The following is a 21,407-nucleotide window of genomic DNA, read 5'->3' on the forward strand; positions in this document are numbered from 1 at the left end:
CCTATACCTTAAGGGAAGGAGTGTAGCTCGTTGGGAGGTCATCTGCTTTGCGTACAGGGAGTCCCATGTTCAATCCCCACTTTCTCCAGGTGGAAACCGGGAAAAGACTCTTTCTTGACGTCCTGGAGAGCTGCTGCCAGTCAGTGTAAGCAGCTTCCTCTTTTCCTGTGCATTACCTCCATTCCAGGTGCAGTTCCAGTTTGTCCTCCTGACTGACACGCTCTACTCCCCATTGCCACCTGAATTGCTGCCGCCTGAGTCGGAGAAGACCCGGGACAACCGCCCTTTCCCTCGGACAGTGGTGGCTGTGGAAGTCCAGGATCTGAAGAACGGTGCAACTCATTATTGGTCCCTGGAAAAACTCAAGTACGTTAGGGCTGCCATCAAAGTCACCCTTCTGGGAAGCATTTTATTTAATTTACAAATATTTCAGCTCTGCCTTTTCCATTCTGGTGATCCACCAGGCAGTAGCATACAACACTCAGGATGACCTAATTTAGAAGTATAACAGGATTATAAAAGAACAGCAGGAGTAAAAAAAAATGGGGGAAGTGCCTTTGCCATTTGGAATAGACAGTACTGTAATCAGGGCTTGGAAGGTTAGTTTTAAAAAAGAGCTAGTTTAACATGTCCAGAAGGAACTATATTCCAGCTGACAGTCGTAGAATGTGCATTGTTTAATTTATTTCCCCCAACAATTATGATCTTTAAACTTAAAGGCTCACGGAGTCTATAAAGAATAAAGAGGACACACAAGAGAATGAGCTTGAAGATGAACTAGAAATTGTTCAAAGTTCAGTTTCCAAAACCAACATAATTCACTTTCAGTTCACCTGGTAATTTTGGGAACTACTTTTAGGTGGATGCCAGAACTTTTGGAACCAATTCAGTAAACTTGGTTAAACTGAACTGGTTCACTCCAAGCACTAACTGTAGTGCATGGACCAATGGCATGATTCCACATGAGGCAGTTTCATACCTTTTAAATGCAGTATGGACTTTCTGGTTCTGCATTTATCTTCTTGCCCCCTCTGCTCTCCAGGCAGAGACTGGAGCTGATGCGAGAGATGTACGACCGAGCAGGGGAAATGGCCTCCAACACACAGGAGGATAGTGAGAGCACCATGACTGGGAGCGACCCTTTCTACGATCGATTCCATTGGTTCAAACTTGTTGGGAGGTAGGTGGTGACAAATTTCTATTGGCTGGTTGACTTCAGCTTGGATGGTGAATGGAAGTTTGTAGGTAGAATGTTGAAAGCATTGTCTTACGGATCCCCAGACTTGGCTTGCGTTATCATCCTGTATAACAGAAAATGTCATGTTGGAAGAGGTTCAGATGATGAAGAGGAGACAGTGATGCTTTTTGCAGAGTTGTTCTATTGGTCTTATATATGGAGTTGACCTGCAGACGCAGCCCAGAACTTGAAAGTGGGCTAAGGATTTTGCAGGTCTGTTTGCAAGTTGATCCTCTCTGTGTGTGATAACTTCACATGTTATATTTCATTCCCTGCACAAGATGCAGGGCAGAGGAGAACTGTAATAAATTTGGGTTCGTTGTCTTGAGAAAAGAATTAATACGGTTGTTTTCCTAAGTAGCAGTTGCAATGAATCCTAGTTTTTGGCTGGAGCGCTCTCAGCAAGCCAGGCTCTACTCCCTCACACCATTCTCCAGGGATCATTCCTCAACTCCTATCTCAATGTTTATCATAAGGAAATGTCTCTTGCCTTTGTATATCTTGTAAATATCCAGCTCTTGAAGAAAGAAGAAATAATTCATTCTGACTTTTAAGGGTTGCCATATGTCCTCGTTTTCCAGGACACATCCTCTTTTTTATGGGTTTGTAAAATGAGAGTCATCATCGTGACCCATAGTTAAAGGTAGAAGTCAGCAAATGTGTCCTCTTTTTTGCTCTTCAAAACCCTAGACTTTCTTCAGTAAAGTCCCCATAGTTTAAGGAACAATAGATTAAAAGACTCACACAATATATATAAAGACACACATTACATGCAGAGAGAGCATCTGAAAATGAACCCACCTCCCTTTCACAGTCCAGAATTCTGCTGCCAGAATTCTGTGTGACTTATAAAATATTCTGCTTTAAGACAGAAAGTTGCAGCACTGGAAATGGTGACATCTTACCACAAACTTATTTCAATGATCTCAAAATAATAAGGTGTTTTGGCATACGAGCGTCTGATATATTGTGTAGTATGTTTCCTTTGCTTTCCTCTGAAGTCTTTCTTCCCACCCTGCGCTGCTTGGTTTTCTCCACCGCCCCTTTCCCCCACATTCCTCTTACCTGCCCCCCCCCCCAATTCCTCCAGGCAGCTGAAAGCTTTTGCTTGTCAGTTTATTCTAGTGGGCTGTGAGCTGGACTCCACATCAAACTCCTTTGTTGAATGAAGTTGTCCTTGTCTTTCTCTTCCCCCACCCCACTTGCCTGCGTTAATCAAAAGTGTTCCGTCCACCAATATATCTAGCTCCCCCATTTTCCACGGCTGCGTGAACGAGCGCCTGGCTGACCGCACGCCCTCCCCCACTTTCTCCACGGCCGACTCCGACATCACCGAGCTGGCCGACGAGCAGCAGGACGAGATGGAGGACTTTGACGACGAGGCCTTTGTGGACGATACGGGCTCTGACGCAGGGACTGAGGAGGGATCGGACCTCTTCAATGATGGGCATGACCCGTTTTACGACCGCTCCCCCTGGTTCATTTTAGTGGGAAGGTTGGTGAGGTTAACTGTAAGAATGGCCAAGGGGGGCTAGCTCTTGCCCTGGACTGCAGGTGCCAGAGCTATTCAAGCCAAGCCATGGGTGATGGGTGTGTTCTGAGCTCCGTGCATCCAGGCCTCCACTAGTTGTATAATGTAGTTTCGGCATGTTATTTATTATGAATTCTGCGTCAGGATTCTCAGCTTCAATCCAACATTAGTCCTATGTACCAAGTTTCTAGTCCATGGCTATTGTGGCCACATGTCTCGCTAAGTGATAAAACCAGGACTTGTAATGAATGAGCAGCATACTAAATGTATGATGCTGAATTGCTCCCACTTTGCTCTGCCCTCTGTGGGGCCAGGAGCAACAAACCCTAAGCCTTGACTTGCTGTGAAGTGTGAGCCAATGCTCATGGTTAGTTTATTTCCAAACAAGCAATGATGGTTAGCCCAAGGTTTTATTGGTTGTTTCATATGTCACCTTAAGCCCAGTGCACCTGATTTGCTACTTCCAGCTCCAAGGAGAGCAGAGAGAAAAGGGAGGTGGTTGAGTGGCATGCCATGCTCTATGTGACATGCAAATAAGGCTAGTGAGTGTCAAGGTATGGGCAAACTTGGTGAAGTCTTCAGAAATTAAAGGTAAAGGTAAAGGTACCCCTGCCCGTACGGGCCAGTTGTGTCCGACTCTAGGGTTGTGCGCCCATCTCACTTAAGAGGCCGGGGGCCAGCGCTGTCCGGAGACACTTCCGGGTCACGTGGCCAGCGTGACGAAGCTGCTCTGGCGAGCCGGCACCAGCGCAGCACACGGAAACGCCGTTTACCTTCCCACTATAAAGCGGTACCTGTTTATCTACTTGCACTTAAGGGTGCTTTCGAACTGCTAGGTGCGCAGGAGCTGGGACCGAAAGACGGGAGCTCACCCCGCCGCGGGGATTCGAACCGCCGACCATGCGATCGGCAAGCTGAGGTTTTACCCACAGTGCCACCCGCATCCCTCTTCAGAAATTAGAGGAGGACAAAAGAGGGGCTTTTGTATTCAGCAGTTAAAGCTACAGTGTTCTTTGTAGTTCCTTCTCTCTACTTGCAGAAGATAAATTATGTCTCTTTGGTGCAGAAAAATATTTTCACTAATGCCACCCAGACACCCCACCAAAACATTTGTTCTAACCATAGTTTGAGGTTTGAAATATGCAGGTGAACCATGGTTTGGAACAGCTTTCTATTTCTCAGCTCAGAAGCCCTACAGCTAGGCATAGCAGCACAATATTGTAATGACAGTTTGTCAGTTCAGAAGTTGCATCAGGGGAAATGCATAACAGTGGTTTGCAAACTCACTTCAAGCCATAGTTTCTGGTATTGTCATCTGATAATGAACCATAGTTTGTCAATTCAGGCATCACACCGACCCATAGCTAAGCTTCCTTTAACCATTCCTTGGTGTCGTATCTGAACTGAGCTCCTATATCTTTTACCCCTGTGAGCTTGATTGGTCAGTGATAGTGGTGCCCAAGATACCCTTATTGAACTGCATAATCAAGCTGGGGGAATGGACCCTGGCAATGCATTTTCCCCCCATCTCTGCTAGTCCCAATGAATCCAGTGGAGCTGCATGGATTTAGGATTTCAGGTTGGGTTCCCTGTGTCTAGCTGAGACACTCTGCTGTTATTTCATAGAGACCACAATATCAAGAACCCTCTTTTGGAATGGTGAGGGCCTACCCTGGGGTGAGGAACCTCTGGCCTGTGGGCCAAATTGGTTTTGGCATAGGTCCATATTTGGCCCATGAGACCACTCTTCCCAAACAATGCCCAGCATTCGGCAGGAAAAAAACTCAGCTCCAAAGAACCACCCTGGAGCTCGCTACAACTGCTGATCAACTAATTGGCAGTGTATCTTCATAGGGGCGTCTTTGAAATGGTCGCTTGGTGTTGTCATGACATCAGATAATTAACAGCTGGGAGGCCCCACTCACCTGTCAAAGTTGGCCTGTGGTAGGTGGGGAAGAAAAAGGATTTGAATGAATACGGTTCTCGCTCCTATCTGTCCCATTCCCTGATGCCTTATTTTCCAGTTCTGTTTTGGCCTCAGGGAATAAAGAGCCTTCAGATCACACACCGTTACCCATGGCTCCTTACAGCTGAAATCAGTCATTTTCGCATGTGTGTGCCTTGGCTGCCATCTTGTGGCTCAAAATGAAAGAGCTAGTCCCTGTGGCCATATCTTTTGGCATGCTGGGTTGTCGTGGAGGCCTGATGTTCTCATTGGGTTTAAAAGCTGGAAGGGGAGGTGGAAAGGGGTGGCGGCTGTGGAGCATTTTCTCAGAATCCTTGAAATGATGTTGTGTTTATCTAAAGAAAACAACAGCAACCCACCATTATCATTCTTTTGAGTTCCGTTGTCTTTATGTTTTGATACAAATCTTCATATTAAATTTTATTTCTCATTTGGTTTTTTTTTGTGTGTGAATATGCCACTCTGCCTCACCAACCTTTCTGCTAATATAGCTCCCCACACCCCTTTTTCAGTCTGCTGCTGTGTTGCCGTAAATAAAATTAGATTTAAAATTGTCTTGAAGGAAGTTGGCAGATGGAAGGAGGTTCTTCCACTCAGTGCAGAAGTAATTTCATGGAATTTCCTGCTGCAAAGATCATAGTCATGGCTGTTACCTTAAAGAAGTGATGACGATTCTGTGACCCAGGTGGTGTTGGACTACAACTCTCATAATCCTTGGCCTTTGGCTGGGCTTGCTGAGGTTGCTTGGAGTTGGAATACAACAACATCTAGCGGGCAAGCACAGGTGTTCGGGGAGAATTTCAGTTCACATTTAAAGGCGAACTTACTTAATTTTTGCTTTTCAAAACAGTACTTGAACTGAAATTTCCATCCTTTGTAATTTGGACTTCTCTGAATCTTGCGGTGCAGTTCTCTAGCCAAGAAGTGTGTATGAAAATGCATATAGCTGCTGGGAAACACTTGAATAGGGTGGAGGCACAAAAACTAGATCTCCTTTTCTGAGTGCATAGCCTCATGGCTCTAAGCACCATCAGTTCTCCTAATAGAAAATTCAGCTGCTGAGTAAGGATGGAAACGGAGCCAAAATGCAGCCCCTTCAAAACGAGAAGGTGTCAGTGTGCTCAGGAGAGCTCCACATTTTTCAGATGTACAAAAATATTTTTATGGGCGAGGAGAATAGAAGAGGATGAGCTTCTTCTCTGCAAACCCCGCTCCCCAACCAACAGCCCAGTGAAGATTGGGACAGTGGGAGGAGGCGCTAACTGTCTGGAGCCCCTAACTGGATCATCCCTCACTGCAGTATTTTGTTGCAGGTCCCACTTAGCTTTTAATTATCAACGTTTTAAAAGGCCTTAGATGAACTGTGTGCTGCCATGAGAGAGGTTTAAATGTGCTTTGGAAAATGAAGCTTCATTGTTGCATATATCCACCTTTCTTTGCAGGGAGGGCTTCTGCATCCTTGATCCCCACCACCGATGCAGAGAACCCCCCAGGCAGGGGGATTTTAAGGATCCCTGAGAATTCCATGGGGCAGTCGGTGTTAGAGTTGACAAGTGTGGGAGAACCTCAGTGTTGTATCCAACAAAGTCCTACTCGCGTAAGATCCATTGAAATGAATGGGCCTAAGCTAGTTATGGCCATTCATTTCAGTGAGTCTGCTCTGAGTAGGACGAACATAGGCTACAACCCTCAGAAGCATTGCCATTGCTCAAGCAGGGCAGGTGAAATAATTCTCATTGAAAGATATATGATCTGGATGATCCCTCAATTGCAAGGGTATACAAGTGTAAATGGTGAAGAGATGGGGGGAGACTTAATTTGCAGCTTGTTCTACCACATGAGAGGCAAGTGTTTTAAAAGCTTATATTTATTCACTCCTGGTGTTCAATAATGACATAGTAACTCGTTGAATCTCTTACCTGGTACAACCTCTCTTGATTCCACTGGGAGTGAAAATGAAGCCAGACTTGATTTAATAGAAATGTTGCATTTTTTACAAGCTCACAAATGACACAACATTCCCTTTTGGCATATTCAGGAGTCTCCATCTCTTTGGAGCAGACTGGAAAAAATGAAGTAGATCCTTAACTGATTTATTCCAGTGCTGAGTTGCGGCTATTTCTGTTCTCCATGTTTTCATTTTGCTCCTAGCGCTTTATTGATCTATTATTTTCTTTTTCTTTTGTACTGCCATTTTGTTGTCATTTTTGTTGTAGAATTTATGTATATATTTATATAAAATCATGCATTTTACATCGCTCACATTCTTTTCATTTCAGGATATGTCTGCCTGGTGGGGCAAAGGGCATGGGGATGGCAGAATAGACTAATACCTTGCAAGCCACTAGCCTACAGTATATATTTTCCTGGCCTTTATTCCTGTTCACACTTGAGTATGTTTAGCCAGTTATGGCATATAAAGCTTCCCCCTCACAGTTTGCTACAGTCCAAGTAGATAGGAACATAGGTAGCTGCTGTATACTGAGCCAGACTTGGCCCCATCTAGCTTAGTATTGTCCTCCCTGGAGATCTTTCTGCATACAAGGCAGATGCTGTTCCACTGAGCTACAGCCATTCTGAGAAGAAGCTATTTGAAGTTAACATAAGCAGGAAGGGTAGGAGGGAGTGTAGTGAGCCTGACACTCACCACAGATTTTTCTCATCACACTAAACTATGGTTTAGCTTGTTGTCTGAACACAGGCATTCTTGGATGTTGGGCAACATCACTGAAATACACATGGAAGGATGAGATCAATATTAAGCCCCATCATATTTCTCCTTTTAAAAGTGCTTCTGCCTGTTTAGAATGCATTGTGAATAAAGGTGAACACTTTAAAAAAATACAACCAAAAAACCCCCTGTAATTTACTTTCATGGTGTACTTGAAATGTTTTCATAAAGCTTTCATCCTTAGTAATGTTATTAATAGGCTAAAAAAACACCCCACGTTTATAGCTCTCTTCCATTTCAAGCATCTTCTTTGATAAACCAACATCTTCATGTCTAACTCACTACCATTGAGTGGCTGGTTGAGTTTTTATGCATTGATGCAAATGTGTTGAAACTGGTTTGCAGATTCCAAAACCTAATACGGTGCCTGTTCAGGCTGACAAGTGCAAGCTTCAGTTTGTAAGTGGTGTTCTAATGTTTGTGCTTCTGTATAATATCCCTCCTTTAACCCCCCCAGGGCCTTTGTCTACTTGAGCAACCTTCTCTACCCAGTCCCACTCATCCACAGAGTGGCCGTGGTCAGTGAGAAAGGGGAAGTGCGTGGATTCCTGCGTGTGGCAGTCCAAGCTATAGCTGGTAAGGTGCTGTGCTTACACTCTGCCCTTCCATGATTCCTCACGGGAGCTTCTTTCAGCACAAGGGCCACATTCCCTTCTTGCCAATCTTCCAACTCTATGATTCTGGGGGCCTCCCAGAATCAGAAACAGGTGGAGCAGAGGGTGCTCATTTACCTTTATACAATCATCTTGTTTCTACACACACCTGTACATCCCCTCTCTGCCTGTCCTCCAGGCAATCAAGAGGCATGATCAGGGTTCAAGGGCAGATTCTAGCCAGGCATAAGTGGACCAATAAGGGTGCAAAGCAGGGTGTGTGTTGTGTGTGTCCTGGTTAGAGCCCCAAAGGCTAGACAGAGAGGCCTGAGGTTCCCTGTCCCTGCCTTTTGCCATCCCATGCCAGTGACAGAGCCTCTCCAGTTCACCCTACTTGTGGTCTCCTGGTTTACAACAATTCATCTAACGCTGAACACAGAAGCTGCCTTCCCCCCTTTGCGCCAAACTTAAGAAAACGGTGGCTGATTTTCTTTGGTAGCTCAGTTCAAATCTCTGTCCTTCAGTAACGAATAACATAGGAATAACATAAGATATTTTCTAGGGTTGTGAAATTATTTATACAGTGCGGACTAGTGGTTAGAGTGTCGGATTGAGGCCTGGGAGACCTGGGTTCAGATCCCTTGCTCAGCCATGAAACTCACTGAGCCAGTCAATTTCTCTCAGCCTAACCTACTTCACAGAGTTATTGTGAGAACGAAAAGGAGTGTGGGAAGAACCAAGCTCCTTAGAGGAAAGTTGTGCAATAAGTGCAATAATAAATAAAATGAACAAGATCATCTGAATAGCAGAGTATTGTAAACCAGTAGCTGAATTCTACATTTTTAAAGGGCCTGCCATAGTTTCTTTGAAAATCTAATTGCTCATCTGATTGTTGTATCCATTCCCAGGGCCGGATTCAAGTAAATAGTTGTGCTAGCTCAACCAGTCCCACTAGTGCAGTGGGGCTTCCTCCCTCTCGTTTCCCCATGCACCCTCCCATTAACTCTGGGGGGTTAGCAGAACCTCTAAAACAGCACTTGGGCAGGGGACAGGGGAGATGTTCTGCCTGGAAGGCCAAAATGCTCACATTGATGGAGCAATCATAATCACATGATGTTGAATTCCTCCCTATGTTTTGTTCTTTTAGCTGACGAAGAAGCCCCTGACTATGGATCTGGTGTTCGGCAGTCGGGCACCGCTAAAATCTCATTTGATAACGAGTATTTTAACAAGGTAACCCGCAACTTAAATGAGCTCTTGTATCTGTGTGTTCCTGTCCCTTCTGGTGTAGAAAGCGGACAGAAAGCTAACTTATCGCTCCTCTCTCCCTTTTGGTTTGCTCAGAGCAACTTTACGTCGGTTGCGATGACCCGTTCTGGGTTGTCCTTGGAGGAACTGCGAATTGTAGAAGGTCAGGGCCAGAGTTCAGAGGTCATCACACCTCCTGAGGAAATCAACAGAATGAATGACATGGGTGAGTGATGCAGCTCTTAGGAAAGGTGGGACAGGGTAAACAGAGACTTTACATTGAATTTAGGGTTAAGTGCAGGATCGAAACAACAACGGACCAGGCAGACTAGGGTTCCCCCTCTTCAAATCAGAGATGGGAAGCCTGTGGTCCTCTAGATGTTGCTGGAGTCCAACCCCTTACCATCCTTGACCATACTGGCTATGGCTGATGGGAGTTGGAGTTCAAGAACATCTGGAGGGCCTGGTTTTAATCAGTGTTAATAAAAGCCAATGCAGCCACTCATGAAGAGACACAGCAAGGAGCCTCCTTTCTAGATGGTGCTCCCAGGAGCCTTTAATCCAGAGATGAGGAACCTGCAGCCTTTCAGTTGTTGCTAGAGTCCAGCCTCCATCATCCCTGACCATTGACCTTGCTGGCTTCTGGAGCTGGTATCACATAACATCCAGGAGGGCCACAGGTTCACCATCCCTGGCCTAAACTCTGCAGTACAATAACAACACATACTTTTTATTATCATTACAACACTTAAGTGAACTGTTAATTCTTGATTTAAAAAATATGCATTGCCATTTGTGTGAACCTAAACCTCAAGTAAAAGTATCAAGACATATCTAAAAATAGCCCTGAAGCTGATAACATTAGCACCTAGCATACCTCCCCCTGCCCTGCAGTCTTTTTATATGACAACCCCAAAGGCCAAAAGGTCCCCCATAGTTCTTCTGAAAGCAGATCCATTATGAAGGCTCTGGGACTAGAGGAGGGAAGGCAAGGCAGGCGGATCAGGGCAGGGGCACGAGTGGCCCTCCAGATGTTTTTGCACTACAACTCTTGCCATCCCTGATCACTGGCCATACCTGGTTAGGGCTGATGGGAGTTGGGACATCAACAGCATCTGGAGGGCACCCTGATTTAGAGGTGGGTGTGTAGCTTCCTGAGGGATGCGGGTGGCGCTGTGGGTTAAACCACAGAGCCTAGGACTTGCCGATCAGAAGGTCAGCAGTTTGAATCCCCGTGACGGGGTGAGCTCCCGTTGCTCGGTCCCTGCTCCTGCCAACCTAGCAGTTCGAAAGCACGTCAAAGTGCAAGTAGATAAATAGGTACCGCTCTGGCGGAAAGGTAAACGGTGTTTCCGTGTGCTGCTCTGGTTCACCAGAAGCGGCTTCGTCATGCTGGCCACATGACCCCGAAGCTGTACGCCGGCTCCCTCGGCCAATAAAGTGAGATGAGCGCCGCAACCCCAGAGTTGGTCACGACTGGACCTTTTGGTCAGGGTCAGGGGTGTAGCTTCCTTCCTTCCCATCCCACATTGAGCCTGAAGAGCTGCTGTCAGTACAGGGATGGACCCAAATAGTCTGACTTGGCATGAAGCAGCCTCCTGTGTCCTTGAAGCATCTTGGGAAATTCAGATGCCGTTCTGAGCAGCTGCTTGGGGAAAGCGCCCCACAACACTGAGTAGCAGGGAAACCCTGACTGTCTCATGAGTCAATCCTCCCCCCTTTTCAGACCTGAAGTCTGGCTCGTTGCTGGATGGCAAGATGGCCATGGAAGGCTTTACCGAAGAAGTTGGCGACCACCTAAAACTGGGAAGCGTCTTTACTTTCCGGGTGACAGTGCTGCAAGCCAGTGGCATCCTCCCGGAATATGCAGACATCTTCTGCCAATTCAAGTAAGTTTCACCTGCAGTGAGCAACAGCAGTATCTGTAGGTCAGAGTCTTAGTCATTGTTTTGGAAATTCTGAGCTGTTTGGGAACTGCCGTGCAAGGGTGAACCTAACCCATTCCAGGGGTCCACACACAGAGGAATGTGGCTTACTAGCCAGAGCCTCTTGTTTGACTTTGCTTCCAATTCCTCAAGCTCTCTAACTAGTATGGAAGGAGGGTGGGCAAACTTTCCTGAGGTTGGGACAACAGCATATTTTAATGAGCATTTTGACCCCTTTGTCAAACTTCCTGCAAAAGTGGGGTGGGGAACTTTTTTAAACTATGAAGGCTTTTTTAAACTATGAAGTTCTCTTCAGGACAACCTTCCAGAATAGGTGACAAAGCATTCTTTTGCTAAACTGGATTGCATTTTTGTCGCCCTAGCTTTCTGCATCGACATGATGAAGCATTCTCTACTGAGCCTCTCAAAAACAATGGCCGAGGGGCGCCTCTTGGTTTTTATCACGTCCAGAACGTAAGTGGAAGTGGGTCTGCTTCTGATGGGTGACCTCCTGGTCTGTCACTGTTGTGGGGGGGCATGTTCTATCTCTTGGGAGTCAGAGTAGCCCAGCTTTGACGTTTTCTGTAATGGGGTAGTTAATGAGAATGTGTGACAAAGCTGTAGCTGGAACAGACCCTGTATACATTCCAAATGGAGTTAAGCCATCCATCTCTTGTCAGATGCAGTGGCTGGGGCTTTTGATTGGCCAAAGACATATAAAGCCAGACTGATGCCGTGCTTATTGTCTCTTTTGATAGATTTCTGTGGAAGTGACAGAATCCTTTGTAGAATACATCAAGACGAAACCTATAGTATTTGAAGTCTTTGGACATTATCAGCAACATCCGCTCCATCTTCAGGGACAGGATCTCAACAGGTATTTGTGTATGGATGTCCTCTGATTACGTCAGAATGGGAAAAAAATGTAAAGGATAGCCTGGATCTGCAAATAATTCCGTAGGGAAGCATTTGGCCACCCGCCCGCTCACTCTGCTTACCTCCCTTCCTCTCCCTTCCTTTGCCACTACTAGTATAGCAGTTCTTATTCTCTTCCTTTTCCTAGCCTTCAAACGGCTTTTTAAGGCTAGGGGAAGTGGAGTAAGTTTCACGTGCAACTGCTATAGTGCCGCCTTGTGAATTAACACAGTGCAGCACTCTGGTGTCTGTATTTTCAATTCTGATTTTGCTCCCCCTTCCAGAGAGAAGAATTTAGGGGGTAGAGGGGGAGAGAGATTATTGCCACAATGTAGTGCTAAAGCCAGCTGTATGGTTAGCATGAGACCGGTCTGTAACCACCATATTACCTGAAGAATATCTGAAGAAGTGTGCATGCACACAATAACTTATAGTGTACCCAGAACAAACGTAGTTGGTCTCTAAAGTGCTACTGGACAATTTTATTATTATTTTATTTATTTATTTTGACTGTGACAGACCAGCAAGGCTACCTTCCTGAATCTAGCACCATATTACAATGAGGGTTGGGAAGGGAAGGAGCTCCGGAGGATTAACCTGCTTCCTTTCTCCACAGCCCCCGACAGCCATCCCGCCGATACTTCCCTCCCCCCATGCCTCTCTCAAAACCAGGTAAGAACAACTTTTTACTGACTCGTCTCTGTTAGTGTATGTAAAATGGGAGACTGCCTACCTCTCTTCAGCCTGCAATATAAGAAAAGAATCAATTAGAATATGGAACCATTTTCCTGAGGGAATCCCAGCTTACTGTTGTTTTTTGTTATAGAAGTTTCTTGCCCACAAAATCATTTATTATCCTACCTGCCGACATCTACTGTATTTTTCACCCTATAGGACGCACTTTTTCCCCTCCAAAAATGAAGGGGAAATGTGTGTGCGTCCTATGGGGCGAATGCAAGCTTTCGCTGAAGCCTGGAGAGCGAGGGGGGTCGGTGTGCACTTACCCCTCTCGCTCTCCAGGCTTCAGGAAGCTATCCGCTAGCCGTGGGAGAGCTGAGCTCAGCACGCCCCAGGCTTCGGGCTTCACGCAGCTCTCCGCTAGCCGCGGGACAGCTGCGCGAAGTCGCGCAGCTCTCCCACGACTTGCGGATAGCAGCCTGTTCTGGGGGCTGGGGGGGGAAATAAAATTTTTTCCCTTTATTTCACCCCCAAAAAACTAGGTGCATCCTATGGGCCAGTGCGCCCTATGGGGCGAAAAATACGGTACTTATGTTGGTCAATTTCGACTCAAAGGGACGGGGAACAAGAAGACCTAAATTTGCTACAACTTCCCTATGTAACTACCTGGATGTAGACCTTGCTTGCCTTTGATGAGCGTCTGTTTGTAATCCTGGAGAGTCCCCTTCCGTTCATATTCCAAACCAGGGAGGTATTTTTAAGGATTGAGGGGCTGGTTGAGTAAGCAACTCTTCCGTTCCAGACACGTAATTCAGCCTGCTTTATTTATTTATAGCAGCCTTCTATCCGGTGATGCTCAGGAACTATGAGAAACCAAAAAAATCAGTTCAGTTTTGAAAGGTTTAGTTTGCCCATCTTGATTCAAAATGGCATCCGGTTGTATCTAAACATATATGAAAACCTTCTAGATCTTGGGAACCACTGTGCAAAATTTGGTTACAATATCTTAAGTGGTGTCCAAATGCAGATTGTAGAAACAATTTCTCAAAATATTTAGTAGATGCTGATTTATCTAAAGACTAGCTTCCTCCTCATCCGCATAGCCCCATTCTCACTAACAACTCACTGACCCAAGCTTGCTGCAACAATCCCATATCTTTCTTTGTTTTTCATTTTGGTTGTGCATGTTGACTTCTTGTGTTCATTTCTCCCCTCTTCTTCTCCTGCTCCCAATCTCCTTGGTCTGTCCCTTTCCCCTCCTTGCCTCCCTATTGCCTGCTGGCCCTTCATCCCTTACTTGCCACATCCTCCTCCCACTGCCTTTTCCAGACCATGAGAGAAAAATTGAGTTGATCAGGTATCTCATGTCTGGCTATGTAAACGTGCATGTGCTGAACACGTTCTCCGAGCACGCCAACGTGCTTGCCTCCTCTGCCGCGGCAGCTTTCCAGGATGGGGCCGACCAGCTGCCACCTTTCCTCTTTCTGCCTGTCCCCAGCTGTCAGACCGAGCGCTTCCCCAAGCGAGATGGTTAGTAGCCGGATGCCGTCTGTGATAGATGTAGGAACAGCCCCTCCTTACCTTTTCCCTGGCCTTTCTGCATCCATCGGTGGTGTGTCCAGGGAAAGGCCAGCATTGGGCAGTTATATATGCCTTTCCAGGATTTCTGTGGTGGTAGTCTTGTGGTACAGTCTTGTGAATCCTACAGGACCTCATTAGAATCCTTAGTTTCTCTTCCTTTTCATTGTAGAGTTATTGTAACTATGGGGATTAAGGACTGTATCCTACTAAACTTTACTCAGAGTAGATGCATTGAAATTAACGGCCTTGTCCATTCACTCCAACGGCAAGGAGGAAAGTACTGGTGGTATAATAATACCATGGTGCAACCCACCTCAGATTGGGGCACAATCCTTTTGTGGAGCCTGGAGCATCAGTTTCAGGCTTGACAGCCTTGACAGTAGCTGTATTTTCATGTATTGGTAAGCCATAAACCATAGCTTTACTGTACAGAAGTGAAATAGTTCCCACTTCACTCCTCCCAGCTAACGCTTGAAAGAAACAAACCACACCCACCAGTTTGATGTTATGAATGAACCATGGGTATGATTTGTTTAGGTCTGAACAAATCACATTCTGTAGCTAAGGCTTACTGATTATGGTTTATTTGGAGGAAAGCAAGCCACATTCCCCAGTTTGAGTTTTGGTGACACTAAGTTGGTGTGGTGGTTTATTTCCATCCAGTGTGACCCTTTTAGGTGTGATCAAAGTAAACCATGGTTTACTATGACATGTGAACTGAGTCATTGTGTGACCCATTGGTAATAATCCCAAGGAATTCTCCTTCCTATTGCCTTGTGCAGTTTTTGTAAGCTGGCCTTTTTCTCTTTCAGTCCCAGCTACCAAGCTCAACACAGTGAGTAAGCCCAACTTGGGACAGAGCGTGACCAAATACGACCTCCTTGTCTGGTTTGAGATCAGCGAGTTGGAGCCGACTGGAGAGTGAGTTCCGCCTCATCATCTCTCCTGTGTTTGTTTTATTCCAACAGTGTATATATCCTGCTTAACATCGTCGTATCTAAGCAGTATGTCATAAGATTACAGTAGAGAGAAAATCAATTGAAGTTTATTGTAAAATCAGAAAGCTTACTTAAAATAGCTGCTGAATTAAGCCAAATGTCTGAAGTTCAATAGGGAATTCTGATATCAGCTGGGAGGGAGATCTGCAGAATTCAGCCCACTGTTCTGAACTTATGGCTCCTGATGGATGTGAGCTGTGTGTCCGAGCCTTTGTGGGGTGGGCACAAACAGTGACTCCTTAAGCCCTCAGTGTGATTGGGCAGGGATATAAGGAATCAGGCAGTCCTTAAAGTATCCTGGACTCAGTTTGTTAAGGGCCTTGTAAATTAAGACAAGAGCCTTGAAGCTAGCCTGGTAGCCACATGGGTATTGGAATGCTTGAATAGCTTGAACAACCCTTTCTATCTGCAGGGGGCTGTTCTACTATGATCCTGCGGGAACATGAGAGACCGCTTCCTGGGAAACACTGCCTTAACATTTTCCAGGGGTTGAAGTTGTGTGGACTCGTAGTCCTGCATTTCTGCTTGTGCCCTCTCCATGGCTAGCAACATTTCAAATTATGCAAAAGAAGAGAGGGCATGCACATGGCACAATTCACATTATTTATAGACAAGTGGTAGAATTTGGCTCTTTGTGGTGCTGAATTGTGACTTGCTTTACTGTGGTGCAATGCAGTCCTGTACATCCGGTTCTCATCACGGTCTTCAGACCCTCCCCCTTTCTGGTAATTGTGAGAGGAGAAGAGGCTGCCTCACCTTATTTTTGAGGTGTAGGCCATTGTATGGGTTTTTTGTTAGGATGCTGTTTCCCATGAATCCTTTAGAAGGAAGGTTGGTTAAATGATCTCTCTGATTATGCAGGTATCTCTTCTTTCTCTCATCTGGGTGTTTGCACTCTCCTTTTTCTCCTCTGCAGATACATTCCTGCTATTGTTGACCACACTGGAGGTCTACCTTGCCAGGGGACGTTTTTGCTTCACCAGGTACTCCGATGCTTGAATCTGAGGGTCTGCTAAATTGCCAGGTCTTCTGTCTGTAAGCAGAAAGACATCTTATCATACAAGAGCATGAGAAGAGGCTGCTGGATCAGGCCAGCCAATCCAGGCCAGCATCCTGTTCTCACGTGGTATTCAGAAGCATTAGTACCTCCCACTGTGGCTGTAGAGCATAGCTATTGTGATTACTAGCCATTGATAGCCTTATCCACCATAAATTTGTCCAATCTTATTTTATAACCCTCCAAGTTGGTGGCTGTCACTGCCCCCTGTGGGAGTGAGTTCCATAGTTTAACTATGTGCCGAGCGAATAAGCTGTTTCTTTTATCTGCCCTGAATCTTCCAGCATTCAGCTTCCAACTCCAGCTCCCACCAGCCCTGATTATTCTCCCTGCTGGCTGGGGGCTGATTGGAGCTGGAGTCCAGCAACCTTCAAAGAGCCTCAGGTTTCCCACCCTACATCCGACCAGCTAATTGTTGCAGCCCTGCTATAAAGCTGCAGAGGAGACTTAAGTTTTTCTCCTTCAATTCCTCCAGGGAATCCAGCGCCGGATCACAGTCACCATCATCCATGAGAAAGGAAATGAGCTACACTGGAAGGATGTGCGAGAGCTGGTGGTTGGTAAGTTCTCCTCCCTCTCTTAACTTTTCTCTTACCACCAGGATCCATTCTGGTTCCTCTTGAGACTGTTCAAAGGAACAGCAGCCCCTCTGCAAGCAGTGCCAGCTTTCTTCCAAATACACCTCAATATACCAAAATGACCACAATCATTGAACGCTCGTCAGTCTCATGTTAGCCTTTTTTAAAACCATCATTTCTGTTTTCCCTGGCTAGGAAGAAATGGATGTGTGCTGTGTAAGAGCCAGTGTAGTGTAATGGCTAGAGCGTTGGCATGGGACCTGGAAGACCAGGGTTCAAATTCCTCCCCCCACCCCCAGCCTTGAAGCTCAGTGGGTGTGACCTTGAGCCAGTCACTGTCTCTCTCAGCCTAGTCTACCTCACAGGGTTGTTGTGGGGAATAATTGAGGAGGGTGAGAGCTATGTACGCCACTTTGAACTCTTTGGAGAAAAAAGTGGGCAAGAAATGTAGTAAGCAAATAATGCAACAAGCCATTTTGGGGTTTTTTTTAGTGTTTGGGAAGATCACTTCTGAGTATGGAATGTTATGGTGAGGGGAAGTGTGAAGCTTAAGGAAGCATGGAATGACTGGATAGATGGTGGTGAGAATTTGGGCAATTGGGAGAGAGCAGAGGGTGGGATCAGAACCTGTGAGAGTGTCAGAGAAACTTGCGTATGAAGGTATGAACATAGAAAACTGCTCTCTTTTTTTTTTTGGAAAAGTGACAGTGTTCCTTCTAGGACAGAATGGATTCAAAAACTGGTTGAATATGTGGAGTTGGAAACTTTCGGAAAAAATGAAAAATAACCAAAGCATTAATTCATTCCTAAGTGGGAAGTAGTTAAAATATAGTTGAAAAATAATTGTCGCAGTCTAAACTCTGTTGTAGCATTCACATAACATCTGTAGTAGTTGATAGTAAGAATCGAGACCACAGATAATAAATATGTATACTTTAGGCTTTGATAACAATCTGACAAGTTTTGGCAATAAGTTAATAATGAATATGTGAAATATGGAGTGGATGGGAAGGTGTACGTAAAGTAAGAAGATATTCTTTATTCTATTGTATTAGATATTTTTTTCTTTCTTTTAGTTGATTCGTTTATATTTGTGTATTAATGGATGATGAAGAATGTTTCTTTTGTTTATTTCAATTAAGCAGATATAGATATGAAAGAAAGAAAGAAAAGAAAACTGCTTTTTAACCAAAATAAATCAGCTTTATTCAGATGTTGGCCTGGTTGGCTTGTATTGCCAAGCAGTTAGGGTTATGTGCTTGAACCTCTCCCATCTCCTCTGCAAGAACACCAGGAGCATCTGCTTCCATTAAAGATGCTGTTCCATGTGGGGACCCATGGAGAAATTCACGCTCCCAATCTCACCGAAAGGTCAAGCGGCCTTCCACCTGGACGCTGCTTCTGCCTAGTGTGGCTCTAAGCTAAATAAATTCCCATCCTGCATTTTGACTCCCTCCACTTTTTCTTCAGGGCGTATCAGAAACAAAGCAGAAGTAGATGAAGCTGCAGTGGATGCGATTCTGTCTCTGAATATCATCTCTGCAAAATACCTGAGAACTTCCCACAGCTCTAACAGGTAATAGGATTTCCCCAACAGCCCGCCTGGCAAGGCGGAACCCTCTTCTCTTGACTCACCTAGGTCAGATATTTGAAGCTGTATGTCAGAAAGGACCCCCAAGCCTAAATCCTTGTATCCTGAGCCAATGTGGAATGAAATTAAAATAAAATAACTCAGAAGAAAGGGTTGTAAGTGTATCTCTTCTCACTTCCTAACTCGTTCGGAAAGTAGTTCCACCCTGGAAGAATTAACGCTTCATTATTTGCTTAAAAGTCATGGGGTAGAAGAACATATTAGCTGTCGGTCTCTATTGTTTAGGCATCCTGGACACAACTCCCTTCCCGCCCCCCTTCTTGGACGACAGCAGGGATGGGGACGATATGGCCCTCCGGGTGTTCGTTGGACTACAGCTCCCACCACCCATTGGCCATGATTCCTGAGGCTGATGGGACTTGGAGTCCCAACAACAGCTTCCTCTTCCCTGACTAGACAAAGGCAGCTGTGCACCCCCAGCTTGCAGGTGTGGTGCTGCCCTCTTGTGTCACGAAATGGGTACTGACACTAGACTAGTTATTCTATCAGCTCACATGCAGACACTACATTTAAAAGACTCTTGTGCCACTTTTAACAGCCATGGCTGCCCCCGCCCTGCAGAAAAAAAACATCCTGGGAAATGTAGTTTGTTAAGTGTGCTTGGAATTGTAGCTCTGCAAAGTGCGGGGTCTCCTAACACCCTTGATGCCCTTAACAAAGTACACTTCCCAGGATTCTTTGGCAGAGAAGCCTAGTATAAGTTTGCTTTAATAGTATGGTGTGGACCTTTAGCTAAGGCAAAGGTTTAGCTCAGGGTTTGGCTCAGTCTTTGGGGATGTGGGAGCAGTAACTATTTTGTGCTTTTTAAAAAAAGTGTTATCTATGAATGTGGGTTTTTTTGGGTTGCTGCTTGCCTATCCCTTCTTTTTTCTGTTTTCTTTGTCTGCTTGTTTCTTCTCCCTCTCTGCTGTTCTTCCTTTGGGCTGCACTAATAAAAGCTTTCTGTGTCTTCACAGGCTCTTCCTTGATAAGGATATGCCTAGGTATTTTCAGTTTGTTTTCATTTGTGCATACAGCTTCTGGCTTCAACAGAATGCTTTTATGCCTCTCCCCTTTCCCACCAGTAGTTAGTCCTTAGCAAATCTCCTAGCTCTGCTGTGTGACTCGAGTATTCTGTCTTCTCCTCGTTTCCCCACTGTGTTCAGGAGGCGACAGATGCTCCATTTGTCAGCTGAACAAATGAAAAACACACACGGAGCCCTCTTTTCCTCCTTGTGTTCCTTGTACTCTCTCACATTGTGGTTTCCCAATTAAGATCTGGTTACCCTTTTTGTTTCCATGCTGGCTAGCCTATCCTAGGAGTCACTGTTGCACACAAGAATAATATTAGTAGTAACAATAATAAGTAATTGTATATTGCTGTCTTATGAGGCACATGGCCCACCTAGTTTTAGATGTAGTTCCAAAAGCTTCTATTTTTATTGCTGGGAGGAGACCACTACCTCTGACCAAAGAAGGGAGGCTTTCTACAACATACTTGTCAGTGGTCTGCTCAGAGGTCCATTTTTTAAAAACCATGGCTTTGTTTCTGTTCTGTTCCCTTCAGGACTTTCTACCGTTTTGAGGCGGTCTGGGACAGTTCCCTCCATAACTCCCTCCTTTTGAACCGGGTGACCCCCTATGGAGAGAAGATCTACATGACCCTCTCAGCTTACCTGGAGGTGAGTTATCTCTCGTCCCCCACACTGGTTGGATCCGGAATCAGGTGGAAGAAAATATCTTGACAGAGGGTGGTACCCAGTGTTAGTCCTAGAACACTTGCACACTGGTTTAGTTGAGAGGGTAAACAGCTGCATGGCTCTCTTTTCCTTCCAGCTGGACCACTGCATCCAGCCAGCTGTCATCACCAAGGATGTCTGCATGGTTTTCTACTCTCGAGATGCCAAGATTTCACCCCCTCGCTCACTGCGCAGTCTCTTTGGCAGTGGCTATTCCAAATCCCCAGATTCGTAAGTTGAATAAGTTGTGTCATGTATGAGCGTTGTGTGTATGGGCTGAAGGGTGTGGATTCTGAATGGATCAGCTTGCTGTTCTGCAGGGATTGTTGATTAAATGAGATGTGGAGATGGGTGCCTCCCAGTGGTATCGTGGTCCAGGGTCGCTGAGGGTCTGCAGTAGCCACTGAGAAGAATTCTTCTCATCCTTTGTGCTCATTGCAGCCAATCAGAGTGAAAGGAGGTGAGTCAGCTGCTGAGGATTGGCTCCTGGGCTCACTCTGGAGAAAGCACATGGAAAGAACTCCAAGCTGTTGTTATATAGGCTCCAAAGCTAAGCATTTGGGAACACTGAAAACACTAGGTGCTTCAGTTTCAAGAGAATGGTGTGCACGTGTATTATATTTATTTATGACTTTTCCATACCACCTTTCATTTGAGGATCACAGGACAGCTTATAATATAAAAGCACAAAAATGCATACCATAGTAACAAACAAAACACCTCCCCCCAAGTTTCAAAGGCCATAGATTGTTTAATTAGCCAAGGTGAGCCTCCCTGGGGAGAGCATTCCAAAAGTGAGGAGCCGCTGCAGAAAAGGCCCATTCACGTGTTGCCGCCCTCTGAACCTCTCATGGAGGAGGCACACGAACAAGGGCCTCAGATGATGGTCGTGGTTTGTTACATATAGTGGAATTTCAAGGAAAATACAACTTAAGTCAGTCTGAAAGAAGATATTGAAACACTCCAAATCATTTGTCCAGTACATGCACAGAAAATAGTA

At 45.5% G+C, this 21,407-nt stretch overlaps 1 protein-coding gene and 3 long non-coding RNA genes across 11 annotated transcripts in view; 2 read left to right on the forward strand and 2 right to left on the reverse strand.

The window, feature by feature from the left end:
* The window catches only part of KIF1B (kinesin family member 1B), a 134,647-nt gene that overhangs the window by 100,009 nt on the left and 13,231 nt on the right, over positions 1-21,407 (forward strand). For 4 of the 8 annotated variants that reach the window (XM_081015959.1, XM_081015960.1, XM_081015962.1 and 1 more), the window contains 16 exons: positions 188-366; positions 1,043-1,180; positions 2,460-2,732; positions 7,923-8,041; positions 9,206-9,291; positions 9,403-9,532; positions 11,033-11,195; positions 11,615-11,705; positions 11,990-12,108; positions 12,763-12,818; positions 15,218-15,326; positions 16,320-16,386; positions 16,936-17,020; positions 18,509-18,614; positions 20,236-20,350; positions 20,505-20,638. In XM_081015959.1, the coding sequence (XP_080872085.1) occupies positions 188-366; positions 1,043-1,180; positions 2,460-2,732; positions 7,923-8,041; positions 9,206-9,291; positions 9,403-9,532; positions 11,033-11,195; positions 11,615-11,705; positions 11,990-12,108; positions 12,763-12,818; positions 15,218-15,326; positions 16,320-16,386; positions 16,936-17,020; positions 18,509-18,614; positions 20,236-20,350; positions 20,505-20,638 (1,970 nt within the window). The remainder of the gene's footprint in view (positions 1-187; positions 367-1,042; positions 1,181-2,459; positions 2,733-7,922; positions 8,042-9,205; positions 9,292-9,402; positions 9,533-11,032; positions 11,196-11,614; positions 11,706-11,989; positions 12,109-12,762; positions 12,819-15,217; positions 15,327-16,319; positions 16,387-16,935; positions 17,021-18,508; positions 18,615-20,235; positions 20,351-20,504; positions 20,639-21,407) is intronic. The other 4 variants (XM_081015961.1, XM_081015963.1, XM_081015965.1 and 1 more) reach the window with 2 other exon arrangements.
* On the forward strand, positions 2,740-7,575 carry LOC308482821. The gene is made up of 2 exons (XR_013989423.1): positions 2,740-3,359; positions 3,732-7,575. It is a non-coding gene; the product is annotated as an uncharacterized lncRNA (long non-coding RNA).
* On the reverse strand, positions 6,723-16,313 carry LOC308482828. The gene is made up of 3 exons (XR_013989436.1): positions 16,160-16,313; positions 13,491-13,687; positions 6,723-6,796 (listed from the first exon to the last, which is right to left on the reverse strand). It is a non-coding gene; the product is annotated as an uncharacterized lncRNA (long non-coding RNA).
* LOC308482857 overlaps positions 16,308-21,407 on the reverse strand; it is a 46,190-nt gene continuing 41,090 nt past the window's right edge. The window contains exons 2-3 of the long non-coding RNA XR_013989466.1: positions 17,056-17,142; positions 16,308-16,436 (exon numbers count right to left, since the gene is read on the reverse strand). This is a non-coding gene — a long non-coding RNA (uncharacterized lncRNA). The remainder of the gene's footprint in view (positions 16,437-17,055; positions 17,143-21,407) is intronic.

Source organism: Podarcis pityusensis (assembly GCF_964106645.2).
Source record: "Podarcis pityusensis genome assembly, chromosome: 8".
Taxonomy (NCBI): domain Eukaryota; kingdom Metazoa; phylum Chordata; class Lepidosauria; order Squamata; family Lacertidae; genus Podarcis; species Podarcis pityusensis.